The sequence below is a fragment of the Cebus imitator genome, unplaced genomic scaffold (assembly GCF_001604975.1).
Source record: "Cebus imitator isolate Cc_AM_T3 unplaced genomic scaffold, Cebus_imitator-1.0 Scaffold35, whole genome shotgun sequence".
Lineage (NCBI taxonomy): Eukaryota > Metazoa > Chordata > Mammalia > Primates > Cebidae > Cebus > Cebus imitator.
The window spans coordinates 10,245,613-10,271,354 of record NW_016107350.1 but is presented as its reverse complement, the minus strand read 5'-3'; the positions used below and the strand labels follow the sequence as shown (position 1 = coordinate 10,271,354).

General features: G+C 39.3%; 1 protein-coding gene across 1 annotated transcript in view; it reads right to left on the bottom strand.

Moving 5' to 3' along the window:
* The window catches only part of DNAH5 (dynein axonemal heavy chain 5), a gene marked incomplete at its 3' end in the record, with an annotated part of 148,604 nt that overhangs the window by 86,866 nt on the left and 35,996 nt on the right, over nucleotides 1-25,742 (bottom strand). Inside the window, exons 13-17 of the mRNA XM_017524678.2 lie at nucleotides 19,411-19,496; nucleotides 18,611-18,932; nucleotides 16,918-17,124; nucleotides 5,736-5,907; nucleotides 1,139-1,284 (exon numbers count right to left, since the gene is read on the bottom strand). Coding sequence (XP_017380167.2) covers nucleotides 1,139-1,284; nucleotides 5,736-5,907; nucleotides 16,918-17,124; nucleotides 18,611-18,932; nucleotides 19,411-19,496 — 933 coding nt within the window. The remainder of the gene's footprint in view (nucleotides 1-1,138; nucleotides 1,285-5,735; nucleotides 5,908-16,917; nucleotides 17,125-18,610; nucleotides 18,933-19,410; nucleotides 19,497-25,742) is intronic.

Sequence of the window (25,742 nt, the reverse complement as noted above, 5' to 3'; positions counted from 1 at the left end):
AACAAGAGCGAAACTCCGTCTCAAAAAAAAAAAAAAAAAAAAAAAAAAAAGATAGTTTGCTGTGCCTAAACTGCTTGTGCAAACAATGTAGTTAATGCTGAACCCCCGCTTCCTTCTGGGAGTCTGGAATTCTGGTCCATGCTAAGCAAAGTGAGTGACCAGATCCAGTAAGAACCTTGAGCCCTGAGTCTCTAATAGGCTTCCCTGAACAGAAACATTGCACAGAGGGGACGGTGAGCTCCACGTGAGCCCTCACAGGAGGGAGAAAGCATGAAGAAGCCTGGACAGGGTCTCCCAGACACCGCCAGTTTTTGTTCCTTATGATCCAGCTGCGTCTCTTAACTATGTCAGGGCAGTGCACCTACATGCTGAGTTCCGTGAGTCCTCCTAGTGTGCGTGGTCTTGAGGACCCCGACACACCATACTAAAATCATGATTGAGGAGTCCTTATCCTCAGGACACCCACCGGGAATATTGTAAATGACGCTACCAGGATGTTCCTGAAGGGGCGCTTCATGGAGTGCTGCTCCCAGGAGCTTACTCCTGGCACAGGGAAGAAAACGTCCCATTTGCACATGTGTTGGAGAAGTAATGAGCTACAAAAAGTTAAATGGGGGCTTTATCTTAATATGCTAATATGTAGTGGATCTGTAAGTACAGTCTTCACCCTAAGCAGTTTGCACTTACTCCCTGCCTCTCTCAGGATTCCCAGCAATGGCTCCAGAATTTGTGCTATAGAATACTAGTTTGGGAAATACCCCTCAACAGAAATGTTTAAAGAAGAAATTTTGTCTAGAAGCTGTTCAAAACAATTGCTTCGTTAGTTAGCCCTAGCTTATGAGAAGCACGTCCGGAAGGTTTTCTATTCTTCATTAAAAAATGGAAAAATTCAAAATGTGTTCTCTGTCAATTTCTCTACTACTGATCTGAAATGATTCACTCCTCACAGCTAAGTGACTGCTTAGATACATTTCTCTTCATTGGCAAATTACTGTCAGTAGATTCCATGTTTGAATCACATCTATCACAGAGCATTGCAAGTAGAGAAACAAATCTAATTTAAACTTCAAAAAAGTGACCTTTATAGGAAAATGAATCACCAAAAAACTTTAAACAAAAAAATCAAGCTTCTAATAACCTTTGTCATCTGGAGAAACTCTTCACAGGTAAGCGGCCCCTCCTGGGGAAGCTGACAAAGAGGCGTGCTGCCCATTTCTTCTAGAATAGCATCAATGCGGAACTCAATCAAATCATTGACCCTGTCAAGGAGCAACTCCAGGTCCTCTGCAGGGAAAAACAAAAAGTAATTTTGTTTTTTTTAAAATCCACACTTGATTAAAATCAGCTTTAAAGATTCTCAGTTACATACGTCCCCTGGACTCCCACTGTTTCACACTTGGTCATCCCTAATAAAATATCCAAACTACTAACACTCTGATGCTGATATCCTGTAAGCAGAAAATCTATCTTGGTAGCCTGTTCTAATTTGATTATGATAATTTTTATTATGAGGTTTTTACACATATTATAAATACCCCTGAGGGAATTTTAGTCAATTTCCTTTTGTTTTATTTCCTGGGGCCATTGTTCCTTCTCTGTAACCGGTTTCCCAGTTCCTGCCCACCTAACTCTCACTCATACTTGAAGACACCGCTCACGCATATCTCACCACAGAGGCCCCGGGGTGAATCTGTGGGCGTTCAAGCAGTCCCTCCTCCTGTAAAACCACAGATGGGGCATCCTTCCATCTCCATGGATACCATATTGTCTACCCCGTGTCTTATCTTCTTTAGAATTCATATGTTTTAACCTTACATCAACATTTAACCCAGTGCCTATTCCACAAGAAGTATTCAACGACTTTTACTGAAGTAAAAGTTCTCTGATTTTTCTTTCACTGTAAATATCACAGATTACATTATTTTTAGTTGTGCTGAAGTAATATTGAATGTTAAGTTCAATGGATGCAAAGACCAACTCTGAAGCAAACTAACAACAACGGCACATCAAAAGTGGGAATGATTCCTAATGGATAGCCATCTAAGGGTAATACATTTTTCAACAGATGCCATACAGTAAAATTTCTCTTTTTCTAATATACCTTTCTCCTAGGAAATAAAGCTGAAATTGAATACAGAAAAGTCAATGTTACATACCAATGACGTATCAGAGGTGTAAACATTTCCTTAAATAAATACCTTTATTTCCTAAAGAGAGAAATACCTAATGTAGATGACAGGGTGACAGATGCAGCAAACCACCACCATGGCACATGTACACCTATGTAACAAACCTGCACGATCTGCACAGGTACCCCAGAACTTAAAGTATAATAAATAAATTTTTTAAAAAAAGAATAAAAGCGTAAACGTTTTCTATTATTTCCAAGATAATTATTAAAGATGCTACTCAAGATACCAAATAGTTCTTCCTGGTAAATTGATTCAATACTGAAAGAGAGCCAACACTTTCATTTAAGTATGTGTGAGCAATAAAATTCTCTAACTGACTGCTTCTTCATCTTTAAGGACATCTGTGTTAAGCTGAAAAAAGTAGCCTCCAAGGAGGTCCACATCCTAATCTCCTGTGAATGTTATCTTATATGGCAAAAGGGATTGTGATGTGATCAAGTTAAGGATGATGCAATGTGGAGAGTGTCCCAGATTATCCATACTCTCATGATGCAAATGACCACCTATAAGTAGAAGGATTGTCTCACTAATCCAATAAAAATCCAACTGCTCTTGAGATTTTACATAGTTTTCTCTCAAAGAAACTTAATCTTTCTTCTATTTTAGTTCCTTAAATTACAAAAAGAAAAACATAATAGAAAACAAAAACAGTAAGTTTCTCTAGAAACTAGTTCCTTGTTTCCAGCTAACATTCTAATAAACATCCAAATTGTTAATACTCTAATACTAACATCTAAAGGAAGGATATTACTAAAGTCTATCTTGGTAGCCTGCTCTAATTTGATTATGATAACTCTTTTTTTATTTGCATTTTAGGTTTTGGGGTACATGTGAAGAACATGCAAGATTGTTGCATAGGTACACACAGGGCAGTGTGATTTGCTGCCTTCCTCCCCATCACCTATATCTGGCATTTCTCCCCATGCTATATCTCTCCCCAGCTCCCCATCCCCCTGATAACTCTTATTATGAAGTCTTTATACATTTCATAAGTGCCTCCTTAGGAAATTTTAGCCAGTTTCCTCTTGTTTTATTTTCTGGGGAGGCATATTTTAGAAGAAATATTAATTGAGAGCAAGGAAATTGTGTTCTAAACTCATTGTTATTTCTTATATCTATGTAACATTAAAAGCCATTTAGCATCTCTGACTTGATATTCATTCATATTCAAAAACTCCAATATCCTCTGTTTTTGAGTCCAGCTCCCAAACTACAAAGCATAACAAAGGTGGGGTATGTGCTCAACCAGAATTTCCCACTCTACTCCCTTCCAACCCAGTACTTTTCAAGTATTCCTATATATAAAGCACCTGGATATTTAAATAGCTGGACCTTCTGAACCCTAAGTTTTTTGAAAAGTACAGTGAAAACCTCCTGGTAAGAAAAGCTCTTGACAATTTAGATTATAAATAGACTAGGTCCTCCATCAGCAGCCATAAATACCAGACCAAGACAGAGACCTGAGGGGGGGGGTAGGGGAGAGAGAGGGAGAGGGTAAAAGGAGGCCTCACGAGGGGTATCTAAAAGGGAGGCCCAGGAACAGGTATCCAGAAATAAGGTATTAGGCTTGAGCGGTAGGACTGGGGTTACCCTGATAAAGAAACGAAGAAAGACTCAGTATATAAAATTATTCCAATTACGAATCTGCAGGTATATGGGTGTCTACTACACACCCAACTGAGAATAACACAAAAGAATTATATAAATTAAACAGCTTGGATTTAATTATTTCACATTGTATTCATAAATTGTAACATCATTTTGTACCCCATAAAATTTTTCCCCAAGCAACTCCCTCTTCACAGAACCCACAAATCTATAAAATTATAAACTGTCAATTTACAATTAAAAAAGAAAAAAATTAAACAGCCTGATGTTCAGGCCCTTTGCAGTCTGCTTGGGGAGAAGGACGAAACTGTACTAAACCATTAGAAGACAACCGAAATACAAAGTCTCTGGTCCCAAATGTAAATCCAACAGGAGGACATGGGAGGAAGACGTCACAGGAGGAAGCGTAATCAGAGTAGGCTTCTGGGAGCAAGGCTCACTCTGGGCTATAACAGTGGGGAGGACTGGGGCCCGTGTTGTGGCTCACACCTGTAATGCCAGCTCTTAGGGAGGCAGAGGAGGGAGGATAGCTTGAGCCCAGGAGTTTGAGACCTGCCTGGGCCATGTAGCGAGACTCCGTTCTCCACAAAAAGGAAAAAAAAAAAAAAAAAAAAAAAAAAAAAAAGAGTAGGGAGGATGGGGCCATGCAGAGGAGAAGGTGGAAGACACTGGCTAGGAGAAGAGAATAGCAATGTCTAAGTCCTTCTGGAAAAACAAAAACCCCCCATTACCATGTTCCAAACTGTGCTACACTGTCTGCCACAGAAGAGCTGTGTTAATGTGTCCTCCTGGAAGGCAGCCAAGGAATTCTGGGAAATGCCACAGGCAAAAGCCCACTTTTGGAGACCCACTGGATGCTGGCCTGTTAAAGGCTCTGAAAAGTCCTCCAGCAAAGACATCTATCCCACTGCTCCTCTCGGATTTCCCAGACATATTTGAGCCCTTCTTTGCAACATACCTGTACACATTCCAGAAAATTGCATTTTATGGAATATACTACCTTACATATATTTGAGAGTATTATATCTCTTTTTTTTCTCTCTTCCACTTTTTTTTATTGTACTTTAGATTCTGGGGTACATGTGCAGATCATGCAAGATTGTTGCATAGGTACATTCATAGCAAGGTGGTTTGCTGCCACCATCCCCCCATACCTGACATTTCTCCCCATGTTATTTCTCCCCCACCCTCCCTCCCACCGTCCCTCCTGTAGCCACTCCCAATGGGCCCCAGTGTGTGATGCTCCCTCTTTGTGTCCAAGTAGTCTCATTGTTCAACACCCATCTATGAGTGAGAACATGTGGTTTTTGATTTTCTGTTCCTGTTTATAATAGCAAAGACCTGGAACCAACCCAAATGATGATAGACTGGACAGGGAAAATGTGGCACATATACACCATGGAATACTATGCAGCCATAAAAAACGATGAGTTTGTGTCCTTTGTAGGGACATGGATGAATCTGGAAACCATCATTCTCAGCAAACTGACACTAGAACAGAAAACCAAACACCACATGTTCTTACTCATAGTTGGATGTTGAACAATGAGAACACATGGACACAGGGAGGGGAGCATCACACACTGGGGTCAGTGCAGGGGGACTAGGGGAGGGACAGCGCAGGGTAGGGAGTTGGGGAGGGGTAACATGGGGAGAAATGGCAGATACAGGTGATGGGGATGGAAGCAGCAAACCACATTGCCATGTATGTACCTAGGCAACAATCCTGCATGTTCTTCACATGTACCCGAGAACCTAAAGTGCAATAAAATATATATATTTATATATAAAGTGTATATTAAAAATATATTTTATTGCACTTTAGGTTCTGGGATACATGTGAAGATATATGTATTTTTTATATTTTTTATATAAATTTATATATAAATATTTTTTAAAAGAATTCAGAAATAGTAAATATTTAGGCACACTTACTGATCTTTGCAAAAGTGTTTTCTAAATACGCCTGAATATTCAGAGACGTCCAGGTCAGTGCAGCCAAGCCAGGTTGGAGAGCTTCATCCACTTTGGCCAAGTGAGGGATCATCAGTTGCTCAATGGCAGGAGGCATTTTTGACTTCACTCTCTGATATTCAGCTAGCATCATCTGCAATGAAATTGAGGTTAAGTAATCAATTAACATCTCACTTCTAATGTCTATTAGTATCTCATGTTTTATACAAAATGACTACTTTTATTTAGGGTCAATCTGTAGGTCTCTAACTGTTTGGCAGGTAGAGTAGCCAAAACAATAAAAAGAAAAGAAGACAAGGACTCTACATCATTACAAATTCCAAATCCAAAAACAACAACTGAAGATGAACAAGAATTTAAGAGTGCCTCAGCTCCTATGCAGCCTAAAAAGGGAAAAACCCTAAGATCAAGTAATTTTTCTAAACCATGCAGAGACACAGTAATGGCACATTTGCCTGTGCATCACCAGGCTCGTTTGTCCTGCTTTGTACACTGGTACAACATGCGTGCTGCTCCTCTGGGCACCTCTTGCAGACCACACTCATCACCCAAAACATCTTGGTCACCAGAGGTCTACGTCAGCCCTCTGCCAGGATTATGGGCCAAATCTTGTTGCCAAGACCCAAAGCACACAGGGAGCCACTACTGATTTCAACTAGTGTCATTGCTTTGAATTTCATCCATGTGACAGAAACAAACACATTCACATGCAGCCCAGATCTCACTCCTGAAAGTCTAGATTCATGAAGAGCAGCAGCCTTCCAAAGTTTCCACTTCAATACTTAACTTAATAAGTCCAAACTGGGACTTATTAAGTTTATTAATTCTCTAACTCATTCCAGTTCATTCCCTAACTCAGTTGACAGTGACTTTATCCTTCCAGTTCACAGGCCAAAACCCAGAGTCATCTTTGATTCCTCTTTCTCTTTCTCTCTTTCTCTCTCTCTCTCTCTCTCTCTCTCTCTCTCTCTCTCTCTCCCTCCCCACACACACACACACACATACACGTAATCCACTAGGATATCTTGTTTGCTGTCTACTCAAAAGAGACTCAAAAAGTCTATATCTGACTTGCTTTCCACATAAACAATTACTGCCATTGTTGGCTCCCACCTAAATTATTGGGATGGTCTACCATTATCTCCCTGCTTCAACTCACCCTCCCAATAAGTGTAGGTACAGTTTAACAGCAAAAATGATCCTTTCAAAATGAGAATTCAGATCATGTCACTCCTCTGCTCACATGGTTACGTAGCCTGCATTTAATTCAGGGCTACAAACCTTTACACAAAGGACTTGGATAGGTGCTTGGTCTAGAAAGATCTACCCAATTTTGTCCCATTACTTCTCTGCTCTCATCTCCAACCACTCTTTCCCTCTCTTACCTGCACCTGCCTGACTGTCTTTCTTTCTGGTCCTGAGACTCAGGGCCTTCATACCTTCAATTAATCACTCAAGTGCCACTTTCTCAGTTACACCCGTCCTCACTACCCTTTTAAGATTGTAAGCCACCACCAAAACCACTCACACATTTTATCCCCCCATTTTTCCATAATGACTATCATTTTATTACAATAGACTATATTAATTTACATATTTACAATGTTCATTTTCTGTCCTACCCAATTAGACTATAAGTTCTACGAGGACAAGAATTGTCTGCTTTGTTCTGTGAGCCTGAACCAGCACCTGGCACGTAGGAGATAATAAATCAATATCTATCTAATTAATCAATTAGTCGTTATCAGAAGGATAATTTTTCATCTGAAATGGGGATTCTCGTCTTTTATTGAAATGTACATAATGTTGAACTGTATCATTATTATTTACACAATGTCAAACTGTGTCAGTATTTTGTTCATATGTAACCATGTCAATATTAATAATCATTAATTATAAGAAAATAACTTTAATATGCCTCATAAATACAGTTGGTATGAAGACCTTATATGTGCATGTTGGTATTACCCTGATAATAGATTAATGTTTTCCAAACTGTTTTGCCTGGAGTACTAAGCCAAAGAGATTCTATGAGAAAAATGGTCCTTTGATAGATAAATTTTGAAAATGCTGCATACAATATCTCCCTTCTTGGATAGTCAAAGCTAATTTAGAGATTCTTAGAAGCCTGCTTAAGGAAGTAAGAAGCCTTGCAAGGCTTTGAAAATTTTGTTAAACCCAATATTTCTCAAATGGACCTCATAATCCTTTCCTCATATAATGGTTTTCCACAATTTCTATAATATTCCTTCAATGTCCATAAAAGCCACTTTGGAAAAGTCCAGGTTTTCTGGTTCTATTAGCAGCTACTTATACATTTTCTGAAGTTTGTATCCACTGCTTGCTTTTTTCAATGTCCACCAGTTATTCTAACTGGAAACAGTCTTAGAATCAGCTTCTAGCAGGCATTCTGCTTCCCACCTTTCATCCCAGAAGGTATGACTCAACTGCTTTAACAAAAGAGAAACCCAGGCTTAGAAGGTAAAACCACTTACCCAAAGATAATTATTTGAAGCCAGATTAAATTGGCTTCAGAACCTATATTTGTATCTATTAGCCTGTCTTGGTCTTCTCTTTCTAGTTCAGCTGTTTTCCAAGGAATAGATGAAGGAAACAAATTCCCAGCTACTTGGGCGTCGCTGCAGAAGCCTTAAAGTTCTGTCAAATATTCAGCACAATAACTGTAACAGTTTAGATGATGATGTTTTTAAAACATTCTTTGATCCTCCCTTCATGGGGTGGGGCCCATATCCCCCTTTTTTTTGAATTTGGGTAAGTTTACAGTCCAACAAAGTACAGCAGAGATGATGCTGTGAGACACCTGAAGCTATCATAAAGTCCATGCGGCTGTAGTGCTTGCTCTTGAAACCCTGAGTTGCTATATAAGAAATTCTAGTAGCCAGAGGCCTCCATACTGGAAGGCCATGTATAGGTGTGCCTGTTCACAGTCCCACCTGAGAGTGCCTTCCAGCCTTCCTCACAAAAGGAACAGACACAGATGAGGCCTTCCTAGACCTTCCAGGTCGAACATCTGCCAGCTGAACACCACTAAACAGCTTCTGTCAATAACACATGGAACAGAAGAATCACCGAGACAAGCCCCACCCAAGTCCTTTACCCATAAAGTCATGATATAATGATATGGTTATTTTAAACCCTACTAAAACAACAACTCTGCAAATAAAATTAAATTATCAGTAATTTGATCTTATAATTATAGTTTCTTAGTAAAAATGTGATTTTCTTTATGAACATGTAAATTGACTAAGTGAGTTTCCTAATGTGAGTCTAAAAGGGAATCCCAACATGCTGACTGGTATTTTAGAGTCTACATTTGAGGAATGTCTGTCCATTGCCAATGTAACTTTTTAATATGACATGAAGTAGTGGAAGACAGTGGACCACAAGTCTGGGTTCCGGTCTTCTCTTTCTAGTTCAACTGTTTTCCAAGGAACACATGAAGGAAAAAAACTCTCAGCTACTTTGATTTATCTGCAGAAGCCTGAAAGCTCTGTCAAATATTCAGAACAATAACTCTGTAACACATTAGATGACCCCCTAAACACTTTAGATGATCCCCTAAACCTGCCAATAGGTCTGCCTGACCAATAGGTTCTACTCACGTTGAGTAGGACTACTTCTGCCACTTTCTAGCTATGAAACCTTTGTTAAATCATTTATCGGGAGGTGCCAAGATGGCCAAACAAGAGGCAGCTCCGGAACGTAGCTCCCAGCGAAAAAGATGCAGGAGCCAATTGGTCTCCACAATTCCAAACGAGGTACCAGGTTTATTTTGTGGGTCTGGTTGGACAGTGGGTATAAACCAAATAGGGCAGGTTGAGGCAAGGCAGGGCACTGCGCCACCCAGGTGGTGCATACAGCTGACTGGAGGACTGGGAATCTCCCCCTCTGGGACTTCAGTTTGGATACACTGCTCCACTGAAGCCCTCTACAACCCACAGAGCAGGAGCTCTTTGCCGGGCTGGAAAGCCTCAGCGAGCTGCCTGGACAGGGCAGAACAGCAACTTTGGCTGGTGCCAGGGCTGTCAGCATAGATCTAGGTGGAAGCACTGGCTGATGCCGAGGAAGCCAAAAAGCCGGTGGGACGGAGCTACCCACCCCCCAGAAAGAAGGGGAACTGAACACAGGGAAACAGGCCATACGGCACGACAGGGCTCCCCCTACAAAGCCTAGCAGGGTAAAAAACTCTCACTTCAGAGTTTCATACCCAGAACATCAGTTAGAGAGTGACCAGGAATGAACAAGCTTGGCAGGGGGGAACAGCAGCCACCATTGCAGAACCTGCCCTAATTTTCCTGAGCAAATATAAGACGCAGGAAAAATATGCAGCAGCTCCATTGAATCCATGGCAGCCTAGCAGTGCCTCTGCAGGCAGACAAAAGAAAGGCGGCCTCCCCAAGCAGCTACCTGAGATCAAACCTATATAAATTCAAAAAGATGGGAAGAAATCAGTGCAACAAGGATGAAAACATCAAAAACCAGAACGCTTCTCCCCCACCAGGAGATCACAACTCCTCACCAGCAAGGGAACACAGCAGGATGGAGAACGAATTTGATGAACTGACAGAAGCAGGCTTCAGAAGGTGAGTAATAACAAACTTCTCTGAGTTAAAGGAACATATTCTAACCCAATGCAAAGAAACAAAAAACCTTGAAAAAAGGTTAGATGAAATGCTAAATAGAATAACCAGCTAAGAGAAGAACATAAACGACGTGATGAGCTGAAAAACACAGCACAAGAACTTCATGAAGCATACATAAGTTTCAATAGCTGAACAGATCAAGCATAAGAAGGGATATCGGAGATTGAAGATCAACTCAATGAAATAAAACAAGAAGGCAAGCAAAGAGAAAAAAAGTTGAAAAGAAATGAAGAAAGCCTCTAAGATATATGGGATTATGTGAAAAGACCTAATCTATGCTTGATCAGTGTACCAGAAGAAGATGGGGAGAATGAATCCAAGCTGGAAAACACTCTTCAGGACATTATGCAGGAGAACTTCCCCAGCCTAGCAAGGCAGGCCAACATTCAAATACAGGAAATACAGAGAACACCACAATGATATTCCTCTAAAAGAGCAACCACAAGGCACATAATCATCAGATTCACCAGGGTTGAAATGAGGGAAAAAGTCCTAAGGGCAACCACAGAGAGAGGTCTGCTCACTGATCCACAAAGGAAAGCCCATCAGACTCACAGCAGATCTCTTGGTAGAAACCGTACAAGCCAGAAGAGAATGGGGCCAATATTCAACATCCTTAGAGAAAAGAACTTTCAACCCAGAGTTTCAAATCCAGCCAACCTAAGCTTTATAAGTGAACGAGAAATAAAATCCTTTACAGACAAGCAATTCCTGAAAGATTTCATCAATACCAGGCCTGCCCTACAAGAGCTCCTGAAAGAAGCACTAAACACAGAAAGGAAAAACCAGTTCCAGCCACTGCAACAAAGAACCAAACGGTAAAGACCAATGATGCAATGAAGAAATAATGCCAACCAGAAAGCAAAACAACCAACCAGTTACAAAATGGCAGGATCAAATTCACAGACAACAATATTAACATTAAATGTAAACAGACTAAATGTCCCAATCAGAAGACACAGACTGGCAAACTGGATAAAAAGACAAGAACAGTCAGTGTGCTGTATTCAGGAGACCTATCTGACGTGCAAAGACATACATAGATTCAAAAAAAAGGGATGGAAGAAGATTTACCAAGCAAATGGAGAGCAAAAAAAAAGCAGAAGCGGCAATCCTACTCTCTGATAAAATGGACTTTAAACCAACAAAAATCAAAAGAGACAAAGAAAGGCATTGCATAATGATGAAAGAATCAATAAAACAAGAAGAGTTAACTATTCTAAATACATATGCACCCAATACAGGAGCACCTAGATACATAAAGCAAGTTCTTAATGACCTACAAAGAGACTTAGACTCCCACACAATAATAGTGGGAGACTTTAACACTCCACTGTCAATATTAGACAGATCAACGAGACAGAAAATCAACAAGGAAATCCAGGACTTGAACACAGATCTGGACCAAGCAAACTTAATAGACATTTACAGAACTCTCAACCCCAAATCCACAGAATACACATTCTTCTCAGCACTACATCACACTTACTCTAAAATTGAGCACATAATTGAAAGTAAATCACTCCTCAGCAAATGCAAAAGAACCGAAATCATAACAAACAGTCTCTCAGACCACAGTACAATCAAGTTAGAACTCAGAACTGCACAACTTCATGGAAACTGAACAACTGGCTCTTGAATATTGACTGGATAAACAATGAAATGAAGGCAGAAATAAAGATGTTCTTCGAAACTGAGAACTAAGACACAACATACCAGAATCTCTGGGATACATTTAAAGCAGTGTCTACAGGGATATTCATAGCAATAAATGCCCACATGAGGAGCAAGGAAAGATCTAAAATCGACAGCTATCATCAAAATTGAAAGTGTTAGCGGAGCACGATCAAAGAAACTCAAAAGCTGGCAGAAGACAAGAAATAACCAAGATCAGAGCAGAACTGAAGGAGATAAAGACACAAAAAATCCTTCAAAAAATCAACAAACCCAGGAGCTGGTTCTTTGAAAAGATCAACAAAATAGATAGACTGGCAGCCAGACTAATAAAACAAAAAAGAGAGAAGAATCAAATAGATGCAATAAAAAACTATAAAGGGGACATCACCACCGATTCCACAGAAATACAAGCTACCATAAGAGGTTACTACAAACAACTCTATATACATAAACTAGTAAACCTAGAAGAAATGGACAAATTCCTAGACACTTGAACTCTCCCAAGACTAAACCAGAAGAAGCTGAAACCCTGAATAGACCAATATCAAGGGCTGAAGCCTACCAATCTAAAAAAGTCCACGTCCAGACAGGTTAAATGCTGAATTCTACCAGATATACAAAGAGGAGGTGGTGCCATATCTTCTGAAACTATTCAAAACAATACAAAAAGAGAGAATCCTCCTGAACTCCTTTTATGAGACCAACATCATCCTGATATGAAAACTGGGCAGAGACTCAATTGAAAAAGAAAACTTCTGGCCAATATCCATGATGAACATAGATGTAAAAATCTTCAATAAAATACTGGCAAACCGAAGGAAACAGCAAATCAAAAAGCTTATTCATCGTGATCAAGTAGGCTTCATCCTGGGGATGCAAGGCTTGTTCAATATACGCAAGTCTATAAATGTAATCCATCATATAAATAGAACCAAAGATAAAAACCACATGATTATCTCAATAGATGCAGAGAAGGCCTTCGATAAAATCCAACAGTGCTTTTTGCTAAAAACTCTCAATAAACTAGGTATCAATGGAATGTATCTCAAAATAATAAAAGCTATTTACAACAAACCCATAGCCAATATCATATTGAATGGGCAAAGCCTGGAAGCATCCCCTTTGAAATCTGGCACTAGACAAGGATGCCCTCTCTCACCACTCCCATTCAATATAGTATTGGAAGTTCTAGCCAGAGCAATCAGGCAAGAAAGAGAAATAAAGGGTATTCAGTTAGGAAAGGAGGAAGTCAAATTGCCTCTATTTGCAGACGACATGATTGTATACTTAGAAGACCCCATTGTCTCAACCAAAAATCTCCTGAAACTGATAAGCAACTTCAGCAAAGTCTCAGGATACAAAATCAATGTGCAGAAATCACAAGCATTCCTATACACCAATAACAGACAGAGAGCCAAATCAAAAGCAAACTCCCATTCACAATTGCTACAAAGAGAATAAAATACCTAGGAATACAACTAACAAAAGATGTAAAGGACCACTTCAAGGAGAACTACAAACCACTGCTCAAGGAAATAAAAGAGGACACAAACAGATGGAAAAACATTCCATGCTCATGGTTGGGAAGAATCAATATCATGAAAATGGCCATACTGCCCAAAGTAATTTATAGATTCAATGCTTTCCCCATCAAGCTATGAATGACTCTCTTAACAGAACTGGAAAAAACAACTTCAGACTTCATATAGAACCAAAAGAGAGCCTGCAGGGCCAAAACAGTCCTAAGCAAAAAGAACAAAGGTGGAGGCATCATGCGGCCTGACTTCAAACTATACTACTAGGCCACAGTAATCAAAACAGCATGTTACTGGTACTAAAACAGAGATATAGACCAATGGAACAGAACAGAAGCCTCAGAAGCAATACCACACATCTACAATTACCTGATCTTTAACAAACATGACAAAAACAAGCAATGGGGAAAGGATTCCCTGTTTAATAAATGGCGTTGGGAAAACTGGCTAGCCATGTGCAGAAAGCAGAAACTGGACCCCTTTTTGACACCCTACACTAAAATTAACTCCAGATGGATTAAAGATCTAAACATAAGACCTAACACCATAAAAATCCTAGAAGAAAACATAGGCGAAACCATTCAGGACATAGGCATAGGCAAGGACTTCATGACCAAAACACCAAGAGCACTGGCAACAAAAGCCAAAATAGACAAATGAGATCTAATTAAACTGTAGAGTTTCTGTATAGCCAAAGAAACAATCATTAGAGTGAACCGGCAACCAACAGAATGGGAGAAAATTTTTGCAATCTACCAATCTGGCAAAGGGCTATTATCCAGAATCTACAAAGACCTAAAATAGATTTACAAGAAAAAAACACAAACAAACCCATTCAAAAGTGGGCAAAGGATATGAACAGACACTTTTCAAAAGAAGACATGTATGAGGCCAACAAACATATGAAAATATGCTCAGCATCACTGGTCATTAGAGAAATGCAAATAAAAACCACCTTGAGATACCATCTCACGCCAGTTAGAATGACGATCATTAAAAAATCTGGAGACAACAGATGCTGGAGAGGATGCGGAGAAATAGGAACACTTTTACACTGTTGGTGGGAGTGTAAATTAGTGCACCCATTGTGGAAGACAGTGTAACGATTCCTGGAGGACCTAGAACTAGAAATTCCATTTGACCCAGCAATCCCATTACTGGGTATATACCCAAAGAATTATAAAGTGTTCTATTATAAAGACACATTGTGGCACTGTTTACAATAGCAAAGACTTGGAACCAACCCAAATGTCCATCAACGATAGACTGAATAAAGAAAATGTGGTACATATAAGCCATGGAATACTACAAAGCCATAAAAAACAATGAGTTCAAGTCCTTCATAAGGACATGGATGAATCTGGAAACCATCATTCCCAGCAAACTGACACAAGAAAAGAAAACCAAACACCACATGTTCTCACTCATAGGCGGATATTGAACAATGAGAACACATGTAGAACAGGGAGAGGAGCATCACACACTGTGGTCAGCTTAGGGGGCTGGGGGAGGACAGCAGGGAGTGGGGAGGGTGGTGAAGGATAACATGGAGAGAAATACCAGATACAGGTGATGGGGGGATGAAGGTGGTAAATCACCTTGCCATGTATGTACCTATGCAACAATCCTGCATGATCTGAACATACACCCCAGAACCTAAAGCACAATAAAAAATAAAAATTATAAAATAAAAATAAATCATGTATCTTCTCTTAGCCACCATTTTGTCATCTGTAAAACATAATAATAGTATTCTGTCCTAGTTACTTAATACAGTGGTAGAAAAGAGTAAATGAAATCATGAGCATGAAGATGGCTTTAAATGTAAAGTACAATGCAAGTGCATGGACATAGTATTGTCATGTGATGTTAACCACTATGAAATTTTAACAATAGTTTCCATGTTGTCAGCTCCCATGGCTGCGTCTCTAATCTCACCTTTTACACCCCCTGGGCAGTAGCATTTGTCACTGGTGACCATTCCCTCTCTCAGCACCCTTTTCTTACCCTTAGCCCTTTGGACTCCTTTTTTTTCTTTCTTTCTTTTTTTAAATGACTCTTACTCTGTCACCCAGGCTGGAGTGCAAGGGCACAATCTCGGCTCACTGCAACCTCCACCTTCCCAGTAGCTAGGACTACAGCGAGGTGCCACCATGCCCAGCTAATTTTTATATTTTCAGTAGAAACAGGGTTTCACCCTGCTGGCCAGGCTGGTCTCAAACTCCTGACTTCGGGTGATCTGCCCACCCCAGCCTCCCACAGTGGTGGTATTACAGGCATGAGCCACCACGCCCGGCCATTCTTGGCTTTCTTGACGCTTGGTCTCTTCTGAGCTCAAAAGTCAATCCTTTGTTATATTTGCACATCTGTCCTCTTCTATCAGACCTGTTAATATTGGAACAACCCAATGCTTGGTCCAGTGGCCCTCCATTATTTTCTGTGTGTATTCTCTCCCCTAAGAGATCTCATCTAGGACAATGACATTAAATAACAACTATATTCTGATAACTCTGCAAAGCATGTTCCAACTTTGACTTCTCCACTGAACTCCAGACTTACATATCCAGCTGCATGGACAACATTGCCACTTCGCTGTCTGAAAACTATCTTGTACTTAAATGGGAACTATTGATTCTCTTCTGCTGCCTAAAATAAACTAGTTCCAGTTTTTGCCTTCTCATAAATTGAATTTACAGTCAGGGCCCCTGCATATTATTGTGCAAATTGTAAAGAATGCAACCTACACAGCACCCCATGGTAGCCCTACTTTAATTCATTAAACTGCTCACACCAAAATCACAAGAATTATTCCTGAGTTCTCTCATAACCTGCCTGTTGACATAACTCTAAATTCTCTGAACAACTCTGCTGCCATCCTAGTTCAAGCCATCATCTCCATCCTAGGCCAGTGCAGCACCAAAAACTGGCTTCCCACTGATACCCTTGTCCCTCTTAACATCCATTGTCCACCCAGCAGTAAGAATAACTTTTATTATAAAAGAGATCATGCCTTTTTCGGTGGCTCAAAATCCTCCAGGGGTTTCCTGGTACACTCAAAATAAAACCCAAACTTCTCATCTTGGCCTGCAAGACCTGTCACAGCCTGGCCCCAGCCAACTCTGCAGCCACATCCCATGGCACTGTCCCCTCAGTCACTCTATTCATCCTGGCCACTTTCTGCCCCTTGAATATGACACATCACCATATTTTTTGACAATACATTCTAGAGCTAGCCAAGAATAGGGGGAAAAAATGAAAGTAGTATACCTTCATGTTACTGAAGTTCCTTTTGTATCTGTCTCGTTTCTGGAAGAGGGAAGCTGCCAATGGTGAGACTTCCAGACCCATCTGGGACATGCACTCTGTTTCTCTAAATAAGATTAATATCTGAGGATCAAAGTTTACAAACAATTCCCCTGTGCCTGGAGCCTTCACCAATAATGAAGCCTCAAGACCTACATGAATTTCTTCAATCTGTGGGAAGAAACCAACATTACTACTATTAGAAAGTCTAATGCATACAGAGTATCTAGTTCAGCTATCGCTGGGAATAAGGATCATTAAGTATTCTTCCATGGATTTGAGCTTCCTAAACTAAGGACAATAAGATCACTGACTCTTCTCCTAAAACCAGTCTCATAAAACAGCCTTCAAGTTCTTGGTGTTGATGTTGGGCAGTCAATTCAATCAAACCTTTCATTCAGGCAGGGCGCGGTGGCTCACGCCTATAATCCCAGCACTTTGGGAGGCCAAGGCAGGCAGATAACTGGAGGTCAGGAGTTCAAGACCAGCCTGACCAACATGGAGAAACCCCATTTCTACTAAAAATACAAAATTGGCTGGGCGAGGTGGTATATGCCTATAATCCTAGCTACTCGGGAGGCTGAGGCAGAAGAATCACTTGAACCCAGGAGGCGGAGATTGCAGTGAGCCAAAATCATGCCATTGCACTCCAGCCTGGGCAACAAGAGCGAAACTCCATCTCAAAAAAAACACCTTTTAGTCATGACTCTCACACTGATAAATAAGTAGACACTGCAACAGTGGTGATCTCAAAAGCCATTTAGCTACCTGATACCTTCATGCCTATTCTATTATTCTTCCCAAATAAAAGTTTCATAAAACCTCCTAAACTCAGTTTTTAGTTATCTAGAAAAACAACGAACACAGCTGTGGAGCCATTACATCCTGCCAACCTACAAAGAAATACACGTATTGGTAGGCTATGCTGTGATTAACCAGTTGTACAACCAAAGAAAATTTAAGACTTTGTTTAACAGATGTATTGGTGTTTAATGACACACTTAGGATCTGATTTTGTTTTTTAGACGGAGTCTTGCTCTATCACCAGGCTGTACTGCAGTGGGGCAATCTCAGCTCACTACAACCTCCGCCTCCCAGGTTCAAGCAATTCTTCCCCCTCAGCCTCCCAAGTAGCTGGGACTACAGGTGCATGCCACCATACCCAACTAATTTGTGTATTTTTAGTACAGATGTAGTTTCACCATGTGGGCCAGGATGGTCTCGATCTCTTGACCTCATGATCTACCCGCCTCGTCCACCCAAAGTGCAGGGATTACAGGCATAAGTCACCACACCTGGCTGGATCTGACTGAATTTTAAAAAGGAAGCTATCCTAACAGATTGAGCATAGGAACCAATAAACAAGATCTTCTCACTTTGGAGTTTGTAAATTACACTTTCTAACTTACACTTTTGAGTTTATAAATTAAATAAAAATGGGGTTTTGTTACCTGGCTTGTGTTTCTTTTTTTTTTTTTTCAAATTTAATAATTACTTTTCTCTGTGGACTTATTTTACTTTTTAATTGCTTAGATTCAACCCAACTACCTTACAAAATACCTGCAAATCCAGCTTTCTACAGAAATAACACTGTCAAATGCTAAGGAGGGGTTCCCATGATTCCAACAATGGGAAGAGTATAAATTTAGAGACTCACCTGCCGAAGCCACGCCCTGTGGAAGAGGACCTCAAACTCCAGGAGGACTTTGGCCATCCTGTTGTAACTGCGAATTACAGGTTTGGCTTCTGCCGTGCTTAGCACAGTTGGGTGCTGCTGGAAAAGCTGCATGGGCTGCTGAATCCTGTGGAAGAGCTGGCGGGCCCACAGGATCTTCCCAGCGATGGGAGGCTGGTTTCGAGCCAGAGGAGGATCGTATTTCTGCTTTGTATACAGCTTTGAAATCGTATCAATGTCAGCACCATAGTTCTCAAGGATAAGTCGATATTTATCATCAATACCAAGGTTAGGTATATTCAATCTGGTTTGTTAAAAATATTTAAAAGCTTGAATTAATGGAATAAAGTAAAATAAATAAAATACACAAAAAAAATCTTGTAATCTCATTTATTAATTTTTATTTTAAAACAAATGCTAATGAAAAAGAATGAGATATTTGTGTGGAATATTAAAAGAATAAAAATAAAACTCATCCATAAAATGTAGGCAAAACTATTTACTTGGAAAGACTTTTTTCAAATTGCCTATACATTAGGAAATATTACTATAGGCAGTCACAAGGTACTTCAAAGCTAAGAGTATTCTCTATTTCCAGAAATAAAATAAATCCTGCATCCTTAAGAGGATTAATCCTCTGAAAAACTTAAAAACTATGACCTCAAATTGTCAAGAGAGGTTTTTCTTTCCTTTGGAATAAGAAATAATAATAATAGCAATAACAACAATAAAAGCTAAACTATCCCAATTTTAGGTAATAGAAAATTTCTTGAAACTTTTACCTTTCAAATTTCTTCAACATTCTTAGAGCTTGATTTGTGTTTTGAATCTTTTCAAATGTAATATCCATGAACTTCTGCAACTCATTCTAAAACAGAAGAAAATCTGATGATGAACAATAAAATAGAATTGAGAATTTCCTGTTTAGTAACAAGATAAAGGAACTTTCCATTCTGTGCAAACACATATGATATGGAAGAAAATGTAACTGAAAAATTGAATGAGCGTAAAAGAAAAATAAATGCCCAGAAGCCAGAAGCAAAGAGAGACTTGAAAGCCAAAGCAGCCACAGGAGCTGGCACGACAGCAGCTTCCACAGGTATTGGGCCAGACACAGAGCCTGGGGGGTGGCATGAGGGCTTTATCACAATATAGAGAGAAGAGCTATGGGATCCTAATACTCTCAACAGATCCTGTGGAAAGCTGGGGTCTTTGAAGCGCTGCCCAGTACATGCAAAGGGAATTGAGTCACAAGTTGGGAAAGCTGCAAAGAGGCTTGACATCTGCCCAAACCCTTAAATAGGTGGGAAAAAGTCACCCTACAATAGAGTTCTCATACTTTCTCACCACAGTTACTCACTTCTACCACTGTAATGCCAAACACCCACAGACACTGTACAATTAAATGGGCAAAGCACTCTTCGGCTCTTGGCCATAGTTTGCTGACCCCTGCCCTAGAGGAAGTGAAATCCCACATCTGTGCCACACCTAGATAAGTGGTCCAAGTTTAAACTACACATGAAATGAAAGGGCTATAACCCAAGACATTGACATAAAAGCTCGTCTGGGAAGGTAAAACCACTAAGACCCCAGCAGAATTCATGAAAAGCCACTCTATAAAAACACTTTGAAAAGCAAGGGCCAAAAGATTCCTACCGGAAAAAAAAAATAAATACATAACTTCTAAAGAAGCTCAAAAGGTTTTTGAAAACCCCATGAGAAAATGATCTTTGAGAGAGGAGGAGCAGAATGCACAAACATAATTAGTAACCAAGTACTAGAAATGACAGAGCAGTCTGAAGGAGACTATGAAATAAAAATATTTAAAGTTGTTAAAGAGTAAAGAAGAAACAGAAACCATAGAAAGAACAGAACAGTATAAAATAAGAGCACTCAGATATTTAAAAATACAACTTACACATATACAGGGGAATATCATTACAATTCAAAATATAATAGATGCAAATTATATACACCTGAAAAGAAAAATGATGAACGGCAAGACAGTTCTCAAATAAAATCACCCAAAGTATAGCAGAGAAATAAAGAAATGGAAAAATACAAAAAAAAAAAAAAAGATGTTAACAAACATGGAAGATATAAAAAGAAGATGTAACATATGGCTTGTCTATTGGAAATCCTGAAAGAAGAAGTTATTTAAAATGATAAAGGCTGAGTATTTTCCACGGTTAAAAAAAGACTTAGTCCTCAAATGGAGGAAGCACACCAAACTCTGAACAAGAGAAATATTTTTTAACCACACCTACAAGTCACATAGAGCTTCCAAAGGTAAAGAGAAAAACAATATTACAAGCAAAAAAAATTAATATTAAAAGAGAAAAATAATATTAAAATCACAAAAGGGGGAAATCACATTATCTAGAAAGAAATGACTATTTGATAACAAATACCTCATTCAAAACAATAGGCGCCAAAAATTAACGAAAAAAGGTCTTCTGATTGCTGAAGGAAAATAACATCCAAACTAAAATCACACGTAAAACGAGACTAATATTCAAGATGGAGGGCAACTTTATAGGCATTTGGGGGTAAAGACTGGAAGAGTTTGCCATTAACAGACTCTTATTAAAATAAAACTAAAATATATACTTCTTTTGGGAGGCCGAGGCGGGTAGATCACAAGGTCAAGAGATCAAGACCATCCTGGTCAACATGATGAAACCCCATCTCTACTAAAAATACAAAAATTAGCTGGGCATGGTGGTGCACACCTGTAGTCCCAGCTACTCGGGAGGCTGAGGCAGGAGAATTGCTTGAACCCAGGAGGCAGAGGTTGCGGTGAGCTGAGATCGCGCCATTGCACTCCAGCCTGGGTAACAAGAGTGAAACTCCATCTCAAAAAATAAAAAATAAAAAAAGAATGATAATGAACCCAAAAAGAGAGAAAGATACAATTAGAGTACTAATGAGATGTAATAATAAGCAAAGCAATCTGTAAACATGTTGCTAAATCTAAATAATTATTAGTAACAAAAGTATAAAAAGTCTAACAGCAAAGATAAAACTAAAATTCAAGATAACCATTGCATGAATGAGAGGTGGGCTGATAAAACAATTAATTTTAAACTTTTTAAAGTCAGGTATATATGCTAAAGCCACTAAAAACATAAATACAACATTAAAAATATAAGTAGAAGAGGAATAAAGAGAACAACAAAATTTAATCAACAAAATATAAAACAGAAAAAGTCAAAGAAAGAAGCTCACCTCATTGAAAATTCAAAATAGATTATAGAAGTAATTTTAACTATACTAGAAACCACAATCAATGTAAATGGCTTAAACTTGCAATTAAAGGAAAGAGAGTCTCAGCTATTTTTATATGTACATATATAAATCATATATAGAGATATAGATCATATATATTTATATATGATTATATATAGATATTACATTAAATTATAGATATATGGATTTAATATGAATGTGAATTATATATGTGTTTGTGTTGAATAATATATAAAGATGTTATACATATAAATTATAGACAAACAGATTTTATATATATATATATGGATTCTATGTATGTGGATTATATGTGTGTGTGGATTATATGTATATAATCCAACCATTGCTCTTTTAAGAAATAGCAGGCCAGGTACAGTGGCTCACACCTTCAATCTCAGCACATTGGGAGGCCAACAGGGGCAGATCCCTTGAGCCCAGAAGTTTGAAACCAGCCTAGGCAACATGCCAAAATCCTGTCTCTATAAAAAATACAAAATTTAGCTGGGCATGGTGGTGTGCACCCGTAGTCTCAGCTACTCAGGAGGCTGAGGTGGGATGATCGTTTAAGCCCAGCAGGTCGAGGCGGCAGTGAGCCAAGATCTTACCACTGCACTCCAGCCTGGGTGACAGAGCAAGACCCTGTCTCAAAAAAAAAGAAAATGGTGGTCTGGATATTGCCAACCGGTTGCCATATGTTACTTCTGACCTCACATTATCTGAAATCAAATCCATTTAGGTACTAATTCTTATTGCATATCAAACTGGTCTCCTCATTTTAACACTACATCAATTAATGTCTCTTCAAGTTGGCAAAGACTTAAAACTTCTGACTGGTAAGTTGAAAAAAAGTTGCTGACTTTGCCTTGAAGCATGAAATATAAAATAAGGAAATAATTTTTCTATGTTTTATTTAATTAAATTTGGATTTTAATTATAGCTCTGCACTAAATCTTAGGATGCACAAAGAATAAGTTGTGCTTAGTCTTTTGGAGCAATTTTTTGGAAGGAGGGTCAAAGTACATAATAGTATAAGATGTGTAATGTTCTCAGGAGAACCCATAAAGACGGTTTTAGAAAACATATTTGAGGGGTTCATGACAGGGATTTTTAAATCATTCTTTTTACAACACATGTTTCATCTTTAATGCTTTTAGAACAATTTTAACTCTTTGATTAATCTCATTCTGAGATAGAGCTATTGGTGAGCAGGGGATGGGTAAGCTGCAAACCTGCTGCCCGATCCAACAAAGCTCCAAAACTGAAGGATCTGGAAGCCTATTACAATACTTCCTTGCCCTCAATAGTTCTGGCTACTTCTACTGGAAGTATATGTATTTTTAAAGTGACATTATTTCTTCTGCTACGTCCACATCTTAGGATGAAAAAATGTTCCTGCATTAAAAAAACAGTACAGTTAGCCTACCGAAATGAGTATCTAAATGTTTTCACTAAATAAAAAATCTCTGTGTATAAATTATGCAAAACCGAAACATTTATAACCCTTCCACTGCCTCCCTCTCCTTCAGACACCAGCAAATCTCCACTGGGCCCTAACACTGTTACCTGGTTTTTCTTGCCTTTCTACCCTATGGCTTTGCAAAGGCCTGGGCTGAACTGTCTGTGAACATGTATGACCTAGAATTAATTTTCTTGTTCTGAGCCTCGGTCCATTCTTACAGTCTGTGGGGGCTGGGAATCTTCACACTTATCTTCCCATTAGTTCTGGGGTCTCAGCTCCTACTCAGTTTTCCTTTAAGTCAGCTTGCCACTCAACACCCATCCTTTACTAAGCAGTGCCTTCTCCATCTGCTGCAATCAGCATGCTTCTAGACTTCCAACAGCCCACTTGGTTCCAACACGCTGCCTTCTTTGACCTGTTAGTACCAGCATGAACCCTAAATCTGGAGAGGATTCCAGGCTCTGATCCCTTTGACGGGGAGCCACAGACATCACCCTAATCCAAGTCACTCAGGAGTCTTTCACTTGAGATGCTACAGTTGCTGAGTCTCTCCAAGACTCCTGGACTCATCACCACCCTCACTCCATCCAGAGTCACGGGAAGGTAAGTATTTTTGCCACAGCTTTATCAAGACGAGGGCTGAATTCATGAGAGTGGGTGAGTATTTAAAGGAGAGACTACAGAACAATTAGTTAAGAGAAAGAGAATGGACAAAGGAATAAAGAAGTCTAAGTAAATGAAAAACTCATAGGCAAAAAAGTCAGAAGTGAACAATTTTTAGATGGAAGACAAGACAGATAATAGTGTTGAATTTATTTTAAGAAGGCTGAGTAGAAAGGGAACTAATACAGTAGTCCCCTTTTATCCTCAGGAATATGTTCCAAAACCCCCAGTGAGTGACTGAACCAAAGATAGCACCAAACCCTAAATAGACCACGCTTTCCCCTATACATACATACAAACATCATAATGTTTAATTTACAAAATAGGCATAGTAAGAGATTAGCAACAATAATTAATAAAAAAAACTAGCACGATTTTAACAACATACTGTAATAAAAGTTATGTGATGTGCCCTCTCTCTCTCTCTCAGAACATCTTATTGTACTATACTCACCTATTTTGAGACCACAGTTGATCATGGGTAATTGAAACCATGGAAAGTAAAACCACACAAACATCTTTCCAGCATCAAGCACAGCCTCCTCTCTGAAGCTTTCCTAACCCCAGCCAAGCAGAAGTATCAGATTATCTTTTCATAGGTTCACAAGATCGGATTCTACGCAATGTTTTGCAGACCTGATCTCCCTATACACTTCTGTGGGACTTGAGCTATATCTCTTTATTTTTGAATCCTGACTTTTTGGCATAATATCAGAATAGTATTCTTTCATAACTAGCCATTTTAGCCCCATCTGCCATTTTTTAATGCTACATTCATTACTCTGTTCTTATATATGTGCTTATGTTTTAATCATTTCACTGCCTGCCTCCTATCTCACTATGAGCTGCGAGAGCAAATCTACTTGATTCATTTCTATAATCATAACCTACAGCATAGAAGCCTATACATAATTGCTGTATACCAAATGTTTGTTTCATTTAAATAAATCTACATGTTCTTATTAATATATGGGAATAAAACATAATCCCTGCATTCAAGGTGCTCACCATCTATGTTCCACGTGTCAGTTACATCAGTACCATGTGGTCAAACACTGCTGGGAAACACAGGTGAACATCAGAATCTGCCATTATCCATCAATTTCTAACAAAAAGAGACCAAGATCCACTGTCCTTACGTCTGAATCTGCCCCCAAAAGAAGTCATTGCTTAAATTATTACAGGCATTCTCCCTTTCCTTCTGCTGCATGGCACAATTTAAAAAGCTGAATTCTAAAGCCAGAACACCTAGGTTCCACCCCTTGTTATGTCTGTGACTTTGAGCAAGCCACTTCACCTCACTGTGTCCCAGATTCCCCCTCTGCAAAATGAGCAGAACAAGAGCACCCACTTTATAGGATTATTGTGATTATTAAGTGGATTAGCACATACCAGGTGCTTAGAACAGCGCCTGACACATAGGATTAGCTAGCTTCGTTTACAACTCATTCTATCACTGAACTCATTCCTCCAAAGTGTCTCAGAGCTCCTTTTACTTTGAAGTACATAAATTTAATGCAAACCAAAAACTCTGGGAAAGAAATAGAGTGCCTATGTTCCTCTTTTAGTCAGAAAGATATACATTTGCACCTCACTGGAATGAAAAAATGTCCACATATTCATTATGGTAGATACTTGTCCGGTGTCTCCCCATCTTACCCTCTCTGACTCCCCTTTCCTGATAATCAGCATTCCCAATGACCCAGTGGATCCTACCCCGCCGGTGTCTAGCACAAGATCTCA